The 19,401-nt window shown below is 56.9% G+C and overlaps 2 protein-coding genes across 4 annotated transcripts; one reads left to right on the forward strand and one right to left on the reverse strand.

Moving 5' to 3' along the window:
• Positions 1-1,937: 1,937 nt before the first annotated feature.
• GAPDH (glyceraldehyde-3-phosphate dehydrogenase) lies at positions 1,938-6,232 on the forward strand. Its single transcript, XM_036910086.2, has 12 exons — positions 1,938-2,051; positions 2,321-2,360; positions 4,087-4,186; positions 4,268-4,374; positions 4,492-4,582; positions 4,708-4,823; positions 4,910-4,991; positions 5,194-5,345; positions 5,429-5,507; positions 5,613-5,696; positions 5,781-5,878; positions 5,969-6,232. Exons 2-12 carry the CDS (start codon positions 2,338-2,340, stop codon positions 6,036-6,038), a joined length of 1,002 nt encoding a protein of 333 aa, XP_036765981.1. The 5' UTR covers positions 1,938-2,051; positions 2,321-2,337; the 3' UTR covers positions 6,039-6,232.
• On the reverse strand, positions 5,968-19,399 carry IFFO1 (intermediate filament family orphan 1). Of its 3 annotated transcripts, XM_036910077.2 has the most exons (10): positions 18,096-19,398; positions 14,343-14,403; positions 14,118-14,213; positions 13,280-13,420; positions 12,952-12,960; positions 12,169-12,350; positions 11,933-12,053; positions 11,582-11,677; positions 8,908-9,038; positions 5,968-8,276 (listed from the first exon to the last, which is right to left on the reverse strand). In XM_036910077.2, exons 1-10 carry the CDS (start codon positions 19,133-19,135, stop codon positions 8,171-8,173), a joined length of 1,983 nt encoding a protein of 660 aa, XP_036765972.2. In that variant the 5' UTR covers positions 19,136-19,398; the 3' UTR covers positions 5,968-8,170. The 3 variants fall into 3 exon arrangements, with proteins under 3 accessions (XP_036765972.2, XP_036765980.2, XP_036765979.2); XM_036910085.2 differs by lacking the exon at positions 12,952-12,960 and having other exon boundaries at positions 11,582-11,674; positions 12,169-12,326; positions 18,096-19,399; XM_036910084.2 differs by lacking the exon at positions 12,952-12,960 and having other exon boundaries at positions 12,169-12,326; positions 18,096-19,397.
• Between the last annotated feature and the right edge of the window lie 2 nt (positions 19,400-19,401).

Raw genomic sequence — 19,401 nt, forward strand, 5'->3', positions numbered from 1 at the left:
CAGTGCTCCCTGAACACAGGCGACTGACCTGGTGGGCTGATGGGACCTCCTGTGGTCCCCTCCAGCTCTAGACATCTCCGGAGACAAGCTGTCTGAAGGACCCCTCACTTGCAGGGTCTGCAGGAGTCGCGCACTCCTAGTGCCGCCCACCTGAAACCATCGCCCCTCTAACTCCCCAAGTGTCTGCTGAGTCACCTGCAACAGGAGGCGTGAGCCTGCTGCCATGACAACACTGCACAGTGTGCTCCCCGATGCTGAGCTCCTGCTCTGGCAGAGGATGGTAATGAAAAATGACTACCATGAGACGAAGAGGAAGATGGTACCCCAGACACATGCTTTGGTCGCTGCAGGAGCGTGGATGAACCCCAAGGCCTGCCCTTGTGGGAAGTGGTTCATGGTCCTGGTTGAATCTGAGCGGGGATGAACAGTAGCCACTGAGTCCTCCACTTCCCCACCTCCTGTCACCATTAGGGGCTTTCTAGCCCTGCTCTTGCTCTTCGTGAAAAGCCTGGACACCAACCAGGCACGCCGATGGCCAGACACATAGCCTTGGCTCTGGGGCCCCAAGGAAGGAGGGCAATGCCTGAAAGGGAAGGGAGTGCGGCTGGAGTTGGGGTGTAGCACTGCGTGCTCTCTGCCTTTTTAAGCAAAGGTTATCACCAGGCCGGCTAAACTTAGCCACAGGCTTTTCAGCTAGAAAAGGGGGCTGTTCTCATGTTACGCTGGGCCAGCAAAGAGGCCCCAGATTCCTGGTCCCCAGCACCTGCTAATGGTCAATGTCCGCTCAGCCCCACCCCCTTCGTTTAGAAACCCCACCCTTCCTCCATCCTCAGATCTCAAACCTGGTGCAGCTGGGGCTCCTCTTCGGGGGAAATGGATCCCTGCCTATATATCGCGTGTGAGGCGGGGGGGGGGGCTGTTTCCACCGTGTGCCCAGCACCTCCCAATGTTTCTCTTCCTCTGGACTCCTCACCCTACCTCTCAACATGCCCTGGTAGCACCAGTGAAGGGGAGTCCCTGGCTCCAGGACTGGACGGCACGTCCCAGGGTGGAGAGGGAGGGACTTCCGCCCTCACGTCCCGCTCTCTGCTCTGGGCTGCAGAAGGGTGAAAGAGGCATTGTCTCCCAGCCTGGGCAGCACAGCCTTCGGTTTCCCAGGAGCGACCCTGTGGGAGGCCTGTGGCCTTCCATCCGCCCAGCCCCCATCGGTGATCCCGGCCCGGTGCACACGGCCTGGTTTGAATGCGGCAAATAGGTCTCCAGGCTGCCGAGCTCCAGGACAGCGTGACCTTCAGTGCGCAAACCTCCCCCTCAAGCCTCGTTCTGAGCCCCCTTCCTTTCCCGGCCCCCATTGCCCAGTGCCGGGCCTAGGCCCCCCGCCCAAAGACGCGGGGAGCCGGGGGTTGGGGGGAGGCGGAGCTGGGAAGGGCCCGCAGGAGGCGGGCTGGCCCCTCCCGGGCTTTCCCTTTGCGGTTCCCGTGTCACTACCGAAGAGCCTTGAGAAGTTCCTCAGCTTTCCCGCCCCTCAGCCTTTGAAAGAAAGGGGACGAGGGTAACAGAGTGCATTCGCGAGCAGTCCCGGGCTCCAGCCCCACTCCCCATCCCACCAGCTCCAAAGTCCCCCGATTTCATGTGTGCAGCAATTTTAAAGTCTCTGGCTCCTGGACCGCTTGGGTTCCCACCAGGACCCCGTCCTCGAGTCCAGTGCCCGGCACGTCCGCCGTCCCGCCCTGGGTACCCTCAGCGGTCCGCTCGCCCTCCCCTCGGCCCCAGCCCACCAACACTGTGTACGCTGAAGAGCCGGGCGGGTCCAAGGATGGGCGGTTGGGGGGCGGGGGGCGGAAAAACGGCGGGCCCGGCTACTCGCAGCTTTACGGCCGCACGTAGCTCAGGTCTCCGCGCCCTCGGGCTGCGACTGGGTGAGCGGGCGGGAGGCGGGCCCGCGCCCCCTCCCCGCCGCGCCTGCTCTATAAATGCAGCCCGCAGTCACCGCCGGTGCTCTCTGCTCCTGCCCGTTCAACAGATAGCCGCAGCTTCCGGTGCAGCGCCAGGTAGCGGAGGCGAGGCGCCGCCCCGATGGCGCAGGCTGCTCTGGGATGGCCCCGAGAGGGTCCGGGGCGTGCGCGGGTCGGGCGCTCGGCTGCGCGGACGCGGGGGTGGGGGGTTCTGGGGTCGGACCGGGCCTCCGCATTGCAGGGGCGGAGGAAGGACGTGCCGAGGCGCAGAGTGACAATGGAGGCCTGGGGGAGGGGCGGGGGGCAACGGCTGGAACGCGGCCGGCGGAGCCCAGTGCCCTCATACTCACCTCCTCTCCCCGCAGCCGCGTCCTGAGACAAGATGGTGAAGGTTGGAATAAACGGGTAAGTGCGAGGTGGCCTGGGTTAAGTCACTGGGTCCTGTGTCCCCACGAATTGGGTCTGCAAGGCTTTGCAGCGCGTGAGGCACATGGTGGGATGGTCGTACCGCCGTCTCCAAGGAGAGTTCAAGGTTAGCGGGCAGACCCGGCAGGCAGCCTCGTGACCCCTCCAGCTGTTGCGCTTCCAGTGACGTCGCCCCTGCGGGGACAGGACACGGCGCCCCCGCTCCGGCCTCAGATAACCCGGAGAGGCTCCGATTCCTGCTGGGGTTACGTGCATCTCGCCCCAGGCCGGGGCCGCTCAGTCCTTTCGCGCCCTGCGAGTCACGTGCTGGGGCCTCTCCGCCCGCCGGCGGGGGATGCGGGCCGGGGGCGGTGGGGGCAGGCAGGGTGGTTGGCTGCGGGGCCCCGAGGCATGATGCGGGGCTGGCCGCCATGTTGTAACTGGGAAGGAAGTGAATGAGGCCGTTAGGAAACCTCGCTCGGCGCTGGGTTCGCTTTCCTACCTATGACTAACCCCAGTCTTGCCTCAGTGGGGTGGAGACGCCTTTATCCGGTAAACCGAGTGAGACAAAGCTTTACTGTACTTTCTCTCAGAAGAGCTGGACCTCAAACTAGACCATATAAACCCTGGACCATCCTTTAAGCCACCAGCCAAATTTCTGTTGGCAGTGATGCTCTTCCTAACGATTCTGTGATGACTCCAAAACGTTGGATTCTTGGGGTCCTCCTGTGTCTTTCCTTTTTTTGGAGAGGTGTGGGTGTGGCTTAGTGCCATGCTGGGGAAGCTGAGTCATTGATGGTCAGAAATTTTCCACCGCAAAATGGCTCTCGCAGTAGCAGCCCCTGTTTTCACACCAGCTCCCCTCGAAACTCCTGTCCTCAGCCATGCCTAGAGCTGACCCAGCCCCAAAGACCAGGCTCCAAAGGTCGCAGGGAGGATCAGGTGTCCATGAGCCTTGAGAATCTTGCCCTTCTCCCCATTCCGTCTTCCAGAAACCAGATCCCCCCACTCCACCCTAATGTGGGGTTAAATATAGCTGCCTGACCTTTCTGCCGCTGAGGGCCTGGGCTTCTGCTCTCTTCCACCTTTCCCGCAGGCACATCTACATCTGTTGCTACCACTCCTGATTTATGGAAACGAGCTAGGAAGGACGGGTAGCTTAGCAAACTAGAGCCCTGGGGTTAGGAGTTGAGAAAGGTTCGTTTTCCCCCATCTCTTTCCCTTCAGTAGGAGGGACTTGGAGAAGGGGGTGTGGGCTTTTCCCCAGCTGGTTAATTTCTGACCTTTACTCTTGCCCTTTGAACTTGGTGATGCTAAAGTGTATATGTCTTTGCTCCCTAGAGTGTGTAGCCTGAAGCTGGGCCAGACAGAACAAGCATTCCCAGCACAGGTGGGAGTGACATGTGCCCAGGCTGTAGGTGACAGCATCAATGCCCCACACTGCCATTTCTCCTTGAAGGGCTTCAGATGATAGTGGGATGGGCATGTATTTGAGCTTGATCTCTTGGGCTGGATAGGAACCTTCACTTATGGCCATGCTGTAAAGCTAGGCCATCCTGGAAGGGTTGCTCATGGAAGATAAAATGAGATCTCCTGGGGCTTGCAGTGGTAGGAAAGTGCCACTTTCTAACCTCTGAAAGAGGATGAGTTGTTCTAGGGCTGCTTACTCACTCAGGAAAATTCTCTACTTCCCCTTCCTCATGCTGCCTTGCCTCCTACCTCTCAGATTTGGCCGAATTGGGCGCTTGGTCACCAGGGCTGCTTTTAACTCTGGTAAAGTGGATGTTGTCGCCATCAATGACCCCTTCATTGACCTCAACTACATGGTGAGTGCTGCCCATGTGACTGGTGTGAGGGCCAAGCCTGGCCAAAGCACAGTCCCTTGAAGCCCCCACCTGCCCTTTCAGGTCTACATGTTCCAGTATGATTCCACCCATGGCAAGTTCAATGGCACAGTGAAGGCTGAGAATGGGAAGCTTGTCATTAATGGCAAGCCCATCGCCATCTTTCAGGAGTAAGTATGGAAGGTGGGACAGGAAGGAACTTGCTTGTAGGGAAGTGCGAGGATGACGTGATGACACCTCAGGTACGTGGTACCCCTGTCCCTGAACTGTGCCATCTTCTCTTGCAGGCGAGATCCCGCCAACATCAAATGGGGTGATGCTGGTGCTGAGTACGTAGTGGAGTCCACTGGTGTCTTCACTACCATGGAGAAAGCCGGGGTGAGTGGCAGGAAGACCAGAGATGGGAGGTGACCTGGGGTCTGGTGTAACAGGAAGGATGGAGCAAGCTGACTTAGGCCTATTAAGGGAGAACCCCGGGGGTGTTAACTGCTCCTCTGCTACAGGCGCACTTGAAGGGTGGGGCAAAGAGGGTCATCATCTCTGCGCCTTCCGCGGATGCCCCCATGTTTGTGATGGGTGTGAACCACGAGAAGTATGACAACTCCCTCAAGATCGTCAGGTGAGCCTGGCAGCGGGGACAGGGCCGGGCAGCGCTGCGTGTCCAAGGTGGGTGTGCTTGCCCTTGACTTGCCTCCCTCGTTTCAGCAATGCCTCCTGCACCACCAACTGCTTGGCTCCCCTGGCCAAGGTCATCCATGACAACTTTGGCATTGTGGAGGGACTCATGGTATGAGTGATGGGAAAGAGCCCAGAGCATGTTCATTTCTCGCCCAGGATTGGCCCTGGGCTGAGGGGCGTTGGGGGTGCTAAGGGGATTGGCTCCAGGCATGCTGTCCTTTAGTTCTTCCTGAGGGGAAGAGGAAGCCTGAAAGGCAGGGGATGTGAGGAGCACCATTCAGGGGCCCCCATTCCCTCCTTCATGTTTGCAGACCACAGTCCATGCCATCACTGCCACTCAGAAGACTGTGGATGGCCCCTCTGGGAAGATGTGGCGTGATGGCCGAGGGGCTGCCCAGAACATCATCCCTGCCTCCACGGGCGCTGCCAAGGCTGTGGGCAAGGTCATCCCAGAGCTGAATGGGTGAGGCTCTTTGCTGCTCTTCTGCCCTGGGGGGCCTGGCTAATGAGCAGGTGTGGTGCTGACCCTGCTCCCGGTGTCTGCAGGAAACTCACTGGCATGGCCTTCCGCGTCCCCACCCCCAACGTGTCCGTCGTGGATCTGACCTGCCGCCTGGAGAAAGCTGTACGAATGGGCTGGAAAAGATTTGGTGGGCAGGGGTTTGGGTTTGTGGAAAATCGGTGTTAAGAGTGGAGCTTGAATAAGGATCTTTTTTTTTGGTACTGTTAGGCCAAGTACGATGACATCAAGAAGGTAGTGAAGCAGGCATCACAAGGGCCTCTCAAGGGCATTCTGGGCTACACTGAAGACCAGGTACCACCAATCGGGCAAGTAACTGTGTCCACGTGAATCTGTTAAACAAGACTGTTCCCACACTTAGCCCTCTCCCCTCCCCAGGTTGTCTCCTGCGACTTTAACAGTGACACCCACTCCTCCACCTTTGATGCTGGGGCTGGCATTGCCCTCAACGACCACTTTGTCAAGCTCATTTCCTGGTATGTGGCTGGGGTAGAGGACAAGCTTAAAAAAGTGATGGTCTCTGGTGTCTGGCTCAGGAAAATAGCCCTTAACTCTTGACCTTCTAGGTATGACAATGAATTTGGCTACAGCAACAGGGTGGTGGACCTCATGGTCCACATGGCCTCCAAGGAGTAAGAGCCCCCTGGATCACAAGCCCCAGCAAAAAAAGCTCAAGAGGAAGAGAGAGGCCCTCGGCTGCTGGGGAGTCCATGCCCCCACTCATCCCGACACATTGAGAATCTTCCAACTTCGATTTCCATCCCAAACCCCCTAAAGAAGGGGAGGGGCATACCTTGTCATGTACCATCAATAAAGTGCACTGTACCCAGCCAGCTGTTTATCTTATTCTAGGGTCTAGGATAAAGGGAGGGAAGCCGAGCTGGTGCCAAGGAGATAATCTTGCTTGAGTACCCAAGAACAATCTGGTCTACCCTGACCACACTTAAGCTTCACTGTGGGTTTAGAGCTACACATCAGTGAAAGGCGTCCCAGAAGTGTGTGCACTCAGGCATGGCTCCTTTGAAGAACAGTCTGTCCTCACCTCAGCTTAGTCTCCCCTCCAAGGCCTCTGGGTGCTCCAGGAAGCCACCACTGGTAACTTGAAAGGACAAGACCATTTTCTCACCATGCTTCAGCTCTGGATTACTCATTTGTGTTGGCTGAAGACGGGAATGGCCTGGCTGTCTTTATCCAGAAGTATTTTGTCTGCAGCCCCCTGGAGGGTAATAACATGGACCCAGGAAGCCGGCTTTGGAGGAGGGCTACCGAATCCATATGGCCGTAACCCATTAACTGGCTGCTGTGAAGCAGATGCCCAGTAGGGCATGGCGTGCAGCCAGGCTGCTAGGGTACAAATTCCATTCCCAGCTGTGAGGTCTTGAGCAAGTTATATTTACTTTCTGTGCCCTAGTTACTCCATCTGAAAAATAAGGGCATGACTGATAGGACCCAGTTTAAAAAGGTCAGCCGGATTCTGTGAGCCCTACACGGTAAAAGATAAGGGCAGGGCCCACTGCCTGAGTTTGTAGTTATGTGTGGCGATACTATTTCCATGGTCATCAGCGCATGAGGGACGGCGGCATGCGTGGGAGCACAGGCTGCAGGCCACTTGGCCTGAGACCCTGCTCCTGCCCTAGAGGCTCTTACTGCTTTGGCAAGTTAAAACTTACCACTCTGCATTCTGCATCTGCTCGTTTATTAAAAAAACGTTTCTACCTACCTCATGGGGTTGTGTACTATTATCAGAAAGTGCTAGAAACAGTGACACAAAAGTGTTCAATACTCTCCGGTTTCATTATTATTAGATTCCATTCAAATGTCAGCTCAGTATTGCCCCCCACTGGCAGTTATGCTGAGGTGTCATCAGTCGTATCTCCCAACTTCTCCAAGCCTTTCCAAGGATCTCTTACTCAGCATGTTGGTCTCAGTGTATGACAGTCACGGGAGGACACATCTTCAGCTGATACTTGCAGAGACTGAGACCCTGAGGACATGTGCACCCGCACACCCATGGGCATGCACACCACATAAATGTACACACCCACCTGCGTACACTCACATGCACACGAAGTAGCTTCACATTCTCTGTCACTCAGCAGTGACTAGAAGACGAGCTTCCATCTCCCACCACAATACCACACCCAGTCAAACCCAGATGCCATCTAGAACGGGGCACGAGGCCCCTTTAATGTATGGCACTTGCAGGAAAGGGGTCACAGCCACATCACTGCTGTCAGCAGCAGCCGGCCCTGACGGAGGACGGAGAGCCCTGCCCAGTCCCGCCTCCTCCACCTGAAACAGGAGGGGAAGCCCTCCCCTGCCACATGCTGCACACACCAGGGAAAGTTCGGCCTGACCCACTTCATACCAGTGCCAGGGTCGGTTAGCACCAGTGCGGAATCAGACATCAAGCAGGCTCTAGAGGCCACAGGGATGGAAGGAAGATCTGACAATCACATTCCTTAGCGGAGAAGGTCAGGGGTCCCAATCGCTTGGCAGCATTTTAAATATGAGGAAGTAGCAGACACCCACGCAAGAAGGCAGGAGTGCCCCAGGTGAGCTGGGGTCGCCCAGGAAGGGCAGGCTAAGCCTCGCTCCAGACACCCCAGGCCAAGGACCAAGGGAGAAAGGCAAGGGAGGAGCCACAGGCCCCAGAGCCAGGCTTGTGCAGCGGAACAGATGATGCTTCCCTTCCATAAGCCCCCAACCCTCTGCCTGGTGAGCTCCTGGCAGGGTGGGCCCAGGGGAGCCGGGCTGGAGGGAGGTCCCTATCTCAGGGAGCTATCAGATGAGACATCACGATCGGAGTCCTCAGTCTCGCTTGGCGGTGGCGGCGGGTCGCTAAGTGGGACCGCAGTGAAAGCAGGAGACTTTCTAGAAAAAATACCAGCTGTCACCCTGGGGCAGGGAAAATTTTGTCTCAGGCAGGGATCGGAGGTGGGGGAGGCTGGGAGAGAGACATGGGGAAGGGGAAGAAACAATGCCCACCCACTCTGATGGGAGAGTCGCTCCCTTTTTATCTTGGGGACTCTGGGAAGCTCAGAGTTTAGAAATATCTGAAGTCACAGCATGAGAGATGTCGCCTGAGCCCAAGGGCACTGACTTGATGACCTCAGCTTTATGTCTACCTATACTGTTTTGTGACTTCTTATATATTTTCTTTTTGGTTGCAGTATAACTTATGCAGAATCAAATGCAGGGACTGTGGCTGGGACTTCAGATAAACATCTGCCCTGCACCCCTTGGGTTCCTGGTCAGGTTTTAGCTGCCAGAGCTGGTAGCATTGGAGGTTTCAGCTGTCCAGCCACGAGCGGACACATGTACCATCCAACTGCTGAGGGGAGCTGTGGGCTGGGCAGACACACCAGGGGACCCCAAAAGGAGAGCCCATCAACATGTGACACAGCCACTGCCAGAGCATCTTCAGGCCTTGCCCGCCCAGGGCTCTGGCCCACTGCTCCCTCCTGCATCACCCCGGAGGGCCACACCCATGGGGAGCCCCTACCGGTCCCCAGACTGCGTGATGAGCCGGCGACAGGTCTCCATCTGCACATCCAAACCTCGCTTCATGCTGCACATCTCCATGTACTCGTGCAGGTGCCGGTTCATGTCATTCTTAGCCGTGGCCAGCTCCAGCTGTGGTGGGGACAGGGCAGGGCCATGGATCAGCAGGGTCCCTGCCCCACCCCAGGGGGCCAGCACGCCAGGAGCGCCGCCAGGCAGGAGCCCAGGCAGCAAAGGTTGATGGCTCAGATTTAAAAATAAATCAGGTCAAGGCAAAAGGCCCCCAATATACTATCATTCCTTCTCGTCTTCCTGACAAGTGAGGAATCGTCAGTGCGGGCAGCTCTGAGGCAACGGACATTGTTGGGAGCATGGGTGGCTCTGTGCACAGTGTCACTTCCTCTCCATGGTTCCTCCAGGTCCTGGCCCATCCCTCACTCCCCAGACAACTCTGCACCTAGTCTCTCCCACACTGAACTGGGAGCTCTGGAAGGGAAAAGTCTCATTCATCTCTGCATGTGCATGCCCAGCACCTCGATGGGAAGTTATTAATGAACTTTGTGAAGTACCCACAAGACTCCTGGCCTAAAGGAAGAAATCTGGCCACACCATTGAGAGGGGCTCAGTTCTCGCACCATCCATTTCCTCCTTATTTCCTTATTTTCTCATTTGTAAGCCATCATCACAGACTAACAGAAAGACTGCTGTCCTCCTGGTTATAAGATGTATTTTGATTTAAGAAATATTTATGTGCAAAAACGTGGGCTCAGACTCAAGGCAGCACAGGCTCCCTCCCGAGCCCAGTCCTGTGCCGCAGGCTCTGAGGAGGAGCCGAGAGGTGGGCGCGGAGGCAGGAAGACAATCTGCTGCCTCACTCTGTCTAGGGTACAAAGGACAGGGGCCAAAAGAAGAGGCAGAATAAAACTGCTCAGAGTGGTATTCGCTTGACTGCTGAAGAGCAAAGCAAAAGTGTAGGAAACCACCCATAAATGATCTGAACAGGACAGAGGAAGCCACCCCAAACTAATCCAAACTTGACAGAGGATGGGAACTTGGAGGAAGCAGTAAATGGGCCACAGGGCCAGACAAAGAGGTGGTCAGGACAGTAACAAGACAAGATGGTGACCTGGGTGGGTCAGAAGCCCTCATGAGTGTGGCTCAAATGGCTGGGGTCCCACAGCAGTGGGCCCAAGAAATAGGATGTGCCGACTGTTCAGGCTAGGAAGGAAACCAGAGAAACCAGCTCTTGTTCAGCTCAGCTGCCCCCTTCACCCTAATTTCCCACCTCAGGAGAGCCAGTGAGTAAGGGGCTGGGTTCTAGAGCCACTCAGTACAACAGGGATGAAGGAAATGAGACAAATGTGTCTATCAAAACACAAGCCAAGACCTGCCACCGGCTGTCTCTGTGCATCTGTATGTCTCCCCATAACTCACACTTCAAAGCAAGGAGGAGGTAAAGAAGATGACCCTACATTCAAAGGTACCGGTGACAACACGCACTGATGACGTCAGCCAGCTGCATAAGCAGAGGGCAGGGGGAGGCCAGGAAGATGGGGAAGAGGAGGCAGGGTGAAAGGATCCCTCCACCTGGGCTTCAGCTTTACCATCCAACAACAGGAAATGGTCCTTGCCACATCTCAGTGACCCTGAGAGGTCAACCTCACTTAGATAACAGGACCTCAGGTACCCCAGACGGATCCCCAGGAGTGGCACTGCCACCAACACCTTGTCTGCTCTCCTCACGGTCCTCCCACTGTTGCTCCCTGGGGAGAAGGGAGGCGGGGAGGTCGGTGTGAGGGCAGAGGGCAGCGGTTCTCCCTGCGCAGCTCCCCAGCTAGCGGCATGAGTCTGCTCTAACACTGAGCAGCTGTCTGCCTGCGCAGGAAACCAAAGCAGGTTTTGCTTGAAGGAGCAAGACTGTTTGATGTGTGTTGAGAGAATAAGTATGTAGGAAATTTTTCTCAACTTCCTTCTCAAAGCGCAGGCAGTGTGAGAGCAGGGACAGTGTAATTAGCCACATGGGCCTGGGGAGAGGCTGAGTCACAGAACTCCACTGGCCTCATGCCCAAGTCACAGTGTTCAGGGAAGGGCCCCCAACATGGGTAAGAGGGCTCACAGGAGCGCCCCCCCCACCTCCATGCAGGGTGCCACAAACCCTTCCTGCAGCCCCCAAAGGCCTGGCATGGAAGGTACAGCACCAGAGCCACTTGCCACCTCCAGAAGGCTCCCTAAGGCAAAGGACTAAAAATGGAGGTTCTGAGCCGAGGCAGCAGCCAGGTTCAGTCCCCGCTTAGTGGTCTCTGTGATGGCACCGAGTAGTAAGGATGGTAATAATAAAGCCACCACAGTGTGTTTGCTGAGAAAGACACTGCCCTAAGCCTCACTCAGGCATTCTTTCATGTGATCTTCAAACAGCCCTAAGAGAGGAAGTATTAAGACTCCCATTTTAGAAATAAAGAAATAAGCTTGGAGAGAATAAATAGCTCATGAAACATCAGAGCCACAAGAAGTAAGAGACAGAGCTGAGGTCTGAGCCCCCATCAACTGCCCCGCAGTGCCTGAGGTGTACAGCTACTACAGCAGGAGACCCTCCTCCTCCACAAAAGAAAGGGGGAGGCCCTGGGCCTGGGGTCCCATAGCCCCACTCACGGCCTCGCTTCAGCTTGCATCCTTACCTCTATCTGGTCAATGGTTTCCTGATATTCTTTCTCCCGGGTTTTGAACAGGGACTCAGTATCTTTAATCACCTTCTCCAAACTGTCCTCTTGCTGCTGGAGTAGGAAGGGAAGCAGGGAAGCGAGGGGGAAGCCGACAGGGAGGGCCAGGGTGGGGCGATGCAAGGGCCAGGCAGGGGAGGGAGAGAGAGAGAAAGTCCGGTTACAGGAAACTGCAGGAAGATAAGGAGGAGGATAAAGGAAGAGGGGAGAAGCAGATAAAGGATGACAGCCACAGACAGAAAACAGCAAGGAAGCAGGGAGTTGGCTGGGCAGAACTATAGGGGCCCCGAGGCCGGGAGGGGTGGTTACCTCTCCCTGGGCCTCTGCAGCTGCCATGGCATAGCCTGAGAAATCCTCCCAAAGTAGCAGGGTCTCCTCAGTCTCCTCCCAAGTCAGGCTGTCACAGTCGTCGTCAAAATCATACTCCCTCCTAGAGACAGGGAGCCCGGCTGTCAGGAGGGTGGGGCCCGCCTCCGTCCTGCGGAGGGGCCTGCGGGGAGCTCCGGCCTCTGCGGGTGCTGCGGGGGGGTTCCTGCGGGACTCACAGCTGGTTGAGCATACGCTGCATCTCCTCGTTGATGCTGAAGGCTGTGCTCTCCTCCTCGTCCCCATCGGGCTGGCAGGGCCCGCCACTCTCCGACAGGGAGGTGTCCTCCTCGATGGCAGCCTTGCGCTCCCGCTTCCGCCCCCCCATGGATGGGACCTTAATGGGAGACAAGTGCAGAGACTACAGAGACGAGGCCGGGTGCATGAGGAGAAGGGGGCGGGCGCCGGCAGGAATGCGCGGAAGGCAGGAGAAGCATGAACCAACAAAAGGGCGGGCAGACAGAGAGAGAAGACACAGTTACAACGACAGGAACAGACACCAGAGTCACCAAGAGGCAGGCAGACAGACACAGATGGGAACAGGGCTGCAGACTGAGAAGGAAGGAGAGAAGAAATAGAGAACAGAGCAGTAAGATCAGGAGAAACGTGACCCTGCAGTGACCACGCTAAGATGTGCATAATGGCTACAGAGGACATTTATTCTTAAAAAAGTATTTCTAATGAAATGACTGAACTGAAAAGAAAAGTTTGGGCCGCAAGGATGAGGGGGCCAGTGTTTACAAAGGAGAACCTGAATCTATATCCAGATCTGGCAAGTCAGAGGGAGAGGGGTGGAAGGAAGGGACGCCTAGGGGGAGGAGGTGGGGGGGAGGCAAGGGGAGAAAGAGGAGGGGGCAATCTGCACCGAGCAGCCTGGCGGGGCAGCCCTGGGGGCCGGAGGCCTGGCTGCCTCTGAAACTGGGACCGGGACGTTACAGAGCTTGCATGAGAGTGCTACTAACCAGCTTCTTCTGTGGAGAAAGCAAGAGAAGATGAAGGAAGAGAGGCGAGGAGCAGACAGAGGAGAGAGAGAAGGAAGGGAGAGATGGCGTTAGAAACAGCTTCCGAACTCCTCTCCAGAGGCTGCTCCTTGCCCCCCAGCCTAGTCCCACCGAGGGCCCCACAATCAGGTCCCCCCGAAAAGGAGGGCAGGGCCTGGCTCCAGCCAGTGAGGACGGAAGGTTGTGTGTCTGCCCCAACCCTCCCGAGGAGCTCAGGCCCTGGGCTGTGTGGGCCGGGAGCCTGAGCCCAGGCCTGCCCCTTCCGGGCCGAGGGTGGCCAACCCCTCACCTGGAACATCTTGATCACGTCCTCACAGTTGCGCTGCTGAGCCACGTCGCACAGTTTGGCGGTGATGTCGATGCGGCGGCAGATGTCCATGTCCACCTTCATGGCCTTTTCCTGGATCTTCGTGTCCAGCTCTGACAGGTTCTGGCCAGGAAACACAGGGGACGGTGAGCAAGCACCCAGACAAGGACCGCAAGGCAAGACCCTCCTCCTCCCTCAGGTCGTGCGCCACTGCCACCTCCTCCAAGTCCTCCCGGGTGCCCTCCCCACAGCACCTGCTCACACAAGGAGCTGCTCTACAACTGGCTCCCTGGCCAGACGGGGAGCTCCTGGGAGGTACAGGGGCCCAGGGCCTGGGTCCCTTCCAGGACTATGTTCCCAGAGGAAGAGAGTACTGGGAATTACCCAGGGAGAGAAAGTGCTGTCAAAATAACACTACTAGTGAATACATATTTGGCACTAAGTATGCGCAGCACTGTCCTAGGTACACTATATTCTCGCAGTCACTCTACAAAGCACCTGCCTTGTCATCTCTTCCACGCTCGAGGACACAGGGCAGAGCACTGAAGGAGTTCACCCGTGCTGCACAGCTGGCAATGTGGAGAGCCAGGCTCTGGGTTCTTAACGAACTGCTTAACCACCATTAGGACCACAAAGATTATACGGCCCCTCAGACACAACATGGGGACTTCTGATCCTTCTTCTCTTGAATTAGGGGGCACCAGGGGAAAAAAGCGGAAGCATGGCAAAGTGGGGTGGGACAGGAAATCACAGCCCAAACTGCCAGGGCCGGCTGCACCTGGTCCTGAGCAGCCCACGGGGTTGGGGGGGCCACACTCACATTGCTCATGAGCCCCTTGAAGACCACCAACTCAGCCTTCAACTGCTCCACCTTCATCGCCAGTTCCTCCTGGCAGGCATCAGCCTCTTGGGCTTCCTAGCCAGGGAGAAAATCCTAACATCAGTGGCACTGCCAGTGGGAAGGTAAGGATAGGCAGGGCCAGGGGCTGGCACCAGAGCCCAAGAGCAATGAGAGGGTGAGGGCAGAAGGCAGAACGGCCCTCACCTCCTGGAGCTCGCTCACTCGCTCTTGCAGCTGTATGCGCACCGTGTACTCTTCTTCCCACCTAGCAGGCATGGGGAGAAGGCAGAGGGTCGGTGTGAGCCCTTCCCTGCCTGCAGCTCCCTGTTCCCCACCTCTCGGCTCAGGCTCACTCCCTGGCCTGGCTCCCTGGATAGGGAAGGGCTGCAGCCAGAAATGGCTGGCTCGCCAGTCAGTTGTCAGGCGGCTCCACACTTTCTGGCAAGGGCCAAGCTCACCAGCTCCCTTTCCAGAACATCCGGGCCATGCACCAGGAACTACATTTAAGAGAGAGTGCTGCTACCCTCGTCCTCCACGGTACCCGTCCCACCCAGGCGCTGTCTCACCAGCTGCCCGGCTGCCCACCACCACCCGCACCAGACCACCAGGCGCCCCAGCCCAGTGTCCCACCTTCAGGCGCACAGATCCGGTCTCCCGCCTCCTGCCTGCACCAGAACAGAGCTCCTCTAGCCCGCTGCCCTGCCTCTTGTGGGACCATTTAACCCTGTAAAAGCAGCTGCAGGACACATCCCGCATCAACAGAGTTGGTCAAGAGCCTGGCAGCAGACACTCAAAGTCCATCCCCACAAGCTCCGGAAACTGCCTGCCCAGAGCCCCTCTCGGTGAGCCTAGAGGTGACAGGCTGGCCTGAGGCACTGAGGCGGTGGGAAGCAGGAGCCTGGGATGCCAAGCCCCTAGCCCAGAGGGAAGGGACTGGAGTATGAAAAGTTAGTAGGGGGGCTGAGAGCTAGAAGCAGCATCTCCTGGGACCCAGATTCAGAGACCTAGATCACAAGTAGGCTAAAAGGCACTCTTGGCCCCAGGCAGAGCTGTTATCCAGGTGGGTTTTTCACAGAGGACAGTGCTTGGCAAGCCAGGCCGGTTCCAGAACATGACGGGTGGGCGGCATCACCGCTTGGGCTCTTGGGATCCTGCAAGGCTGGCTGGGGGACCCCACCCACACAGCTAACACTTCTTGCCACATTCTGGAAAGGCTTCCTCCAGTCTGAGGAGGGAAACTGCACCAAGAGAGAAACTTCAACATAGGAGAGCTGGTTAGGAAGGAAACAAAAAGAGGACCGCAGTGAAATGAAAGCCCATGAGGAACACTTCTGCAGACGTGGGGCTCTATCCTTCCTCCCCTCCCTGAGTCTCCTCCCATCTCGCCTGGCCATGCCCCCTGGGTGCTCCCATTCCTCTCTCACATCCGCACTGCAGCATTCCTAATTATAATTCCTCTACCTCACCGCCACTGCCCCTCCTGGCTGGGGAGGGAAGAGGCGGCCAGTCCAGCCACCACCCTGCCAGCTCATCACAACTCCAGTGCCCAGCCCTCTCGGCTCCTTGCCACCCTCCCCTGCTGCCCCCACGTCCTTCTCCCTCTTGCTCTGGCATCTCTCTCAGGTGGGGGTTGGGGGTGCAAGGAAGGGCCCTAGGACCATCGGGCTCTTAGGTAAGGCCTTTTTTTAAATCTCTTCTGGACCTTGGCTTCTTCATCTACAATATAAAGGCATGAGATGCAGTACCCTCACACTCTGGAGTCTCCGAGTCCCCGGAAGAGGAAATCAAGGCTGAAAGGACAATGACTGTCCAAGATGCATCAGAAAGGGCGGGAAGCACTATTTGACAGTGAAGTAAAAAAATTCAGGTAGAAACTTAACGAAGTTAGGTAAAGCTTAAGATGAATAAACTCTTAGAGGGGTAAAAAAAAAATCTGAACGTAAATCTAGTAGTGGAAGCTACTAGAATTCTGTTTGCTCTCCAGCCAGACTTTCCCACAGATAGTTCCACTGTGACCTCCATTCAAATCTGCTCTCATGAGGTCCCTTTAACTTGGTAGAAAGTAAGCAATTTCTGGTACTCTACACTTACCAAACACCTCTCTTCTAAATAAATGGTACCCTTGAGTGAAGTGAGGAAGCAGGGACTATTCCTATATGGGAAAAACTGAGGCCAAGAGAAGGAGACCCACCCAAGGTCACACCCAGCAGTGGAGTTGAGAACAGAACAGAAGGCCTCAGCTCCTCCCCAGCGCCATGCTCCAGCTAGACCCCTGCCTTTCAGGCTACGGAGCTGCAGTATTGTTGTAAGGAGAACAAGGGCAGGACTCTGAGTGGATGAGTGAGCAACTGCCAGTGCCACATATCATACAGCCTGAGCTGCAGGGCCTCTACACAGCAGCGTGCTGCCAAGCGATGAGCTCGGCCCCCAAGGAAGAACTCTGTGCTGCCCTGGACAGCTGGACCAAGGACAAACACTCTTTCAGTTAAAAAAAAAAAAAAGAAAGAAAGAAATGCTCCTGTGAAAGGCAGTTGTTCTTGTGGTTATGGATGTATTCCAGAACTGTCCGTCCATGTTCCACTGCTGACTGTTGATTACCCTCTGCAGGGACAGGGGCAGGTGCAGGATGGTTCTGGGTGGCATCTGGATGATGGTTTTAGGAGAACTGAGAGTCCCAAAGACTCCCATAACATGGACTGCAACTAAGGGACAGAACTCAGTCCCAGAAAGCCTGCTCATCTGGATCAGCTGGATGCTGGCAAGGTACAGATCCCTCAGACCCAGCAGCAATTTCTGAGGTCAGTCCCCACCAGCCCAGCTACACTTGGCGGTAGGGGTTGGAGGCAGGAGTAGTTCCCAAGCCTGCCCACAAGGGGTCAGAGTGGCTGATTAAGAGGTTAAACTTGAAGACCCCATACCAAAGCCTCCTTCTGACCTGTCATCATCTCCTTCCTCTTCAACCATGACATGGGCCACAGAGCCTACAAAGCGCTGGTTGTGGTCGTGTTCCTGTCCTGAGAGCCTGATTATCAACCCTCTAAGAAGCCAGAGCTCCAGCACTGGGCCCCTGGTACTGCCCCACCAGTTCCTGCAGAAAGCCAAGTATGCACCCTCAGGATGCACCGGGCTGCCCCCAGCTGCATTATACTCACAGGGCGTCTCCACACTCCTAGCTTTTCCCTCCTCTCTCCTTTGTTGGCTCTGTTCACATTTCCTCCGCCCTGGCTCAGCACTTTCTCAGATTCCCCCAGCTTCCACTGGCCCTATGACAACTACCAGGCTCTTCCCCTTTCCCTAGAGAATTCCCTTTGCTCTTTCATTTCCCATTTTTATTTTTTACCTACTCCAAGAAATGCCCAGAGGTCCCCAGAGCCTTTCAGATGGAACTAGAGCAGGTATCCAGTTTCTACCAATATTGCTTTGGGAAACCCTGGGTGGGTGCAAGGTGCCCCTTCCTCCCTACCCGCTTCTAATTGCACCTAGACTTCTAAAGTACAGCTGTATTCTTTGTCCCTTACTTTTGATCAGTATGTAGAGCCTATATGACAAAACTGCTCCAAGGTCTGAGACTGGGGGGGATAAGCAGCACCCCAGATGTGACCTCTCAAAGCTATGTCCCCTTCACATCTCACAAAACCCCATAGTTAACAAGTCATCCAAACACTGCAGTTATATGAGAGAAAAGAAGAGCCAGAAGAAAATATGAATTTCCCACGGTATTCCTCTCCCGGTGTCCTTCCTGTCACAAGTGGGACTTCTGCATTCTCTGTGGATTCCAGCCTCCCTGTATCCAATCCCATCTACCTCCTTCAAAGCTCTGCCTGATACAGCAGGAACTTCACTCATTTAACTTCTCCCTGATTCTTAGGCCCCAACTGCCCTCCTCTCCTGGACCCACACCTAGTTCCGGCCATGTGGGCATGACAGAGGGCCCTGTCCCTCCTTCCCAGTCCCTACCTCCGCTTGTATTCGTCCCGCTCACGCTTCACTTTGGCCAGCACGTTGTAGAGTGCGCGGATCTCGGGGGTGATGGTGTCGATCTGGACGCCCACCCCATCAGGGTGCACCCACGACAGGCCAGGCCCTTGCACTAGAGTGGGCTCCAGTCCCGGCCCGAGCCGGCGGGCGTGAGAGAAGGACCAGATGGTACCGGGCATGAAGCGGGCCGACGAGGAGTAGCCGGCAGAGGTGGAAGTGGAGGGCGACGAGTGGCAGGCCGAGGAGGGCGCCAGCGGACCGGCTGGCGAGCGCGCGGGCGAGCCCAGCACCAGCGCCGACGGGGTGCAGACGGCGGCCGGCCGGGCGCCCAGGGGAAGGCCCAGGGGCCGAATGGGGCTGACGAAGCCGGTCTGCACGGCCTGGTCGCGGCGAGCCAGGCCCCTCCGGCCCTGCTTACCCTCCTCCAGCGCCTGCTGCAGTTGCTTTTCCAGCAGCCGGTTGCGGCGCTCCAGCTCGTGCACCTTGGCCAGGAAGCAGCGGAACCGGAGGTTCAGGGTCTTGAGCACGTTGATGTTGGAGCCCAGGTCGTTGCGGAGCGCCATGGCGGCGGGGGGCGCCGGGCCCGGCCCGGGCGGCGAGTAAGCAGCCGGACCGGCCGGAGCGAGCGGCGCCGGGGACACGTCCCCTCCGCCGGGGAAGTGGTCGCCTTCTAGGGGGTCCCCCAGCGGCCCGGCCAGGCCCTGCTGCTCCTGCTGTAGGAGGAAGAGGTTGGGACCGAATAACGGATTCATGGCTGCGCCTTCTGCTGGGAGACGGAGACCAGTGCAGGAGCAGGGATGGAGGGCGAGAGAGAAGAGCCAATGAGACGCCAGGGGAACGCGGAGCAACCAATCGGACGGCCCGACAGAAGGGGCAGAGGTCATGGGGGCGGTGGAGGGCAGAGAGAAAGCCAATGAATGGCTCAACTGACGGCTGGCACCTGGACCTTTCCGGGCCTGAGGTTGAGCCCGGGCCCGACAGAACACCGGCCCGCCCTTCCAGAGGGGACCCCAGCCCATGCCCGAAATCCACTGGGGTGGCAGAACACCCAGGTCCTCCAGTACTCCGAGTTCTCGTGTCCGGAAGCCCCACTTGCCCACACCGGTAACTGCTCTCTCTCCTCTCCCCAGGGTCCAAACACCCTTGACTGACCCCGACTCCTTCCCTGGGTCCCTGGGAAGACTCAGGGATGCCAGGTGCCTGAGTCTTACCTAGCTGTTCAGTGTACCGCAGTCCTCTCCGTCCCACCCTCCCATCCCTGCCCTTAGAGCAGCAAAGCCTATAC

This window comes from Manis pentadactyla, chromosome 14 (genome assembly GCF_030020395.1).
Source record: "Manis pentadactyla isolate mManPen7 chromosome 14, mManPen7.hap1, whole genome shotgun sequence".
Classification (NCBI taxonomy): Eukaryota; Metazoa; Chordata; class Mammalia; order Pholidota; family Manidae; genus Manis; species Manis pentadactyla.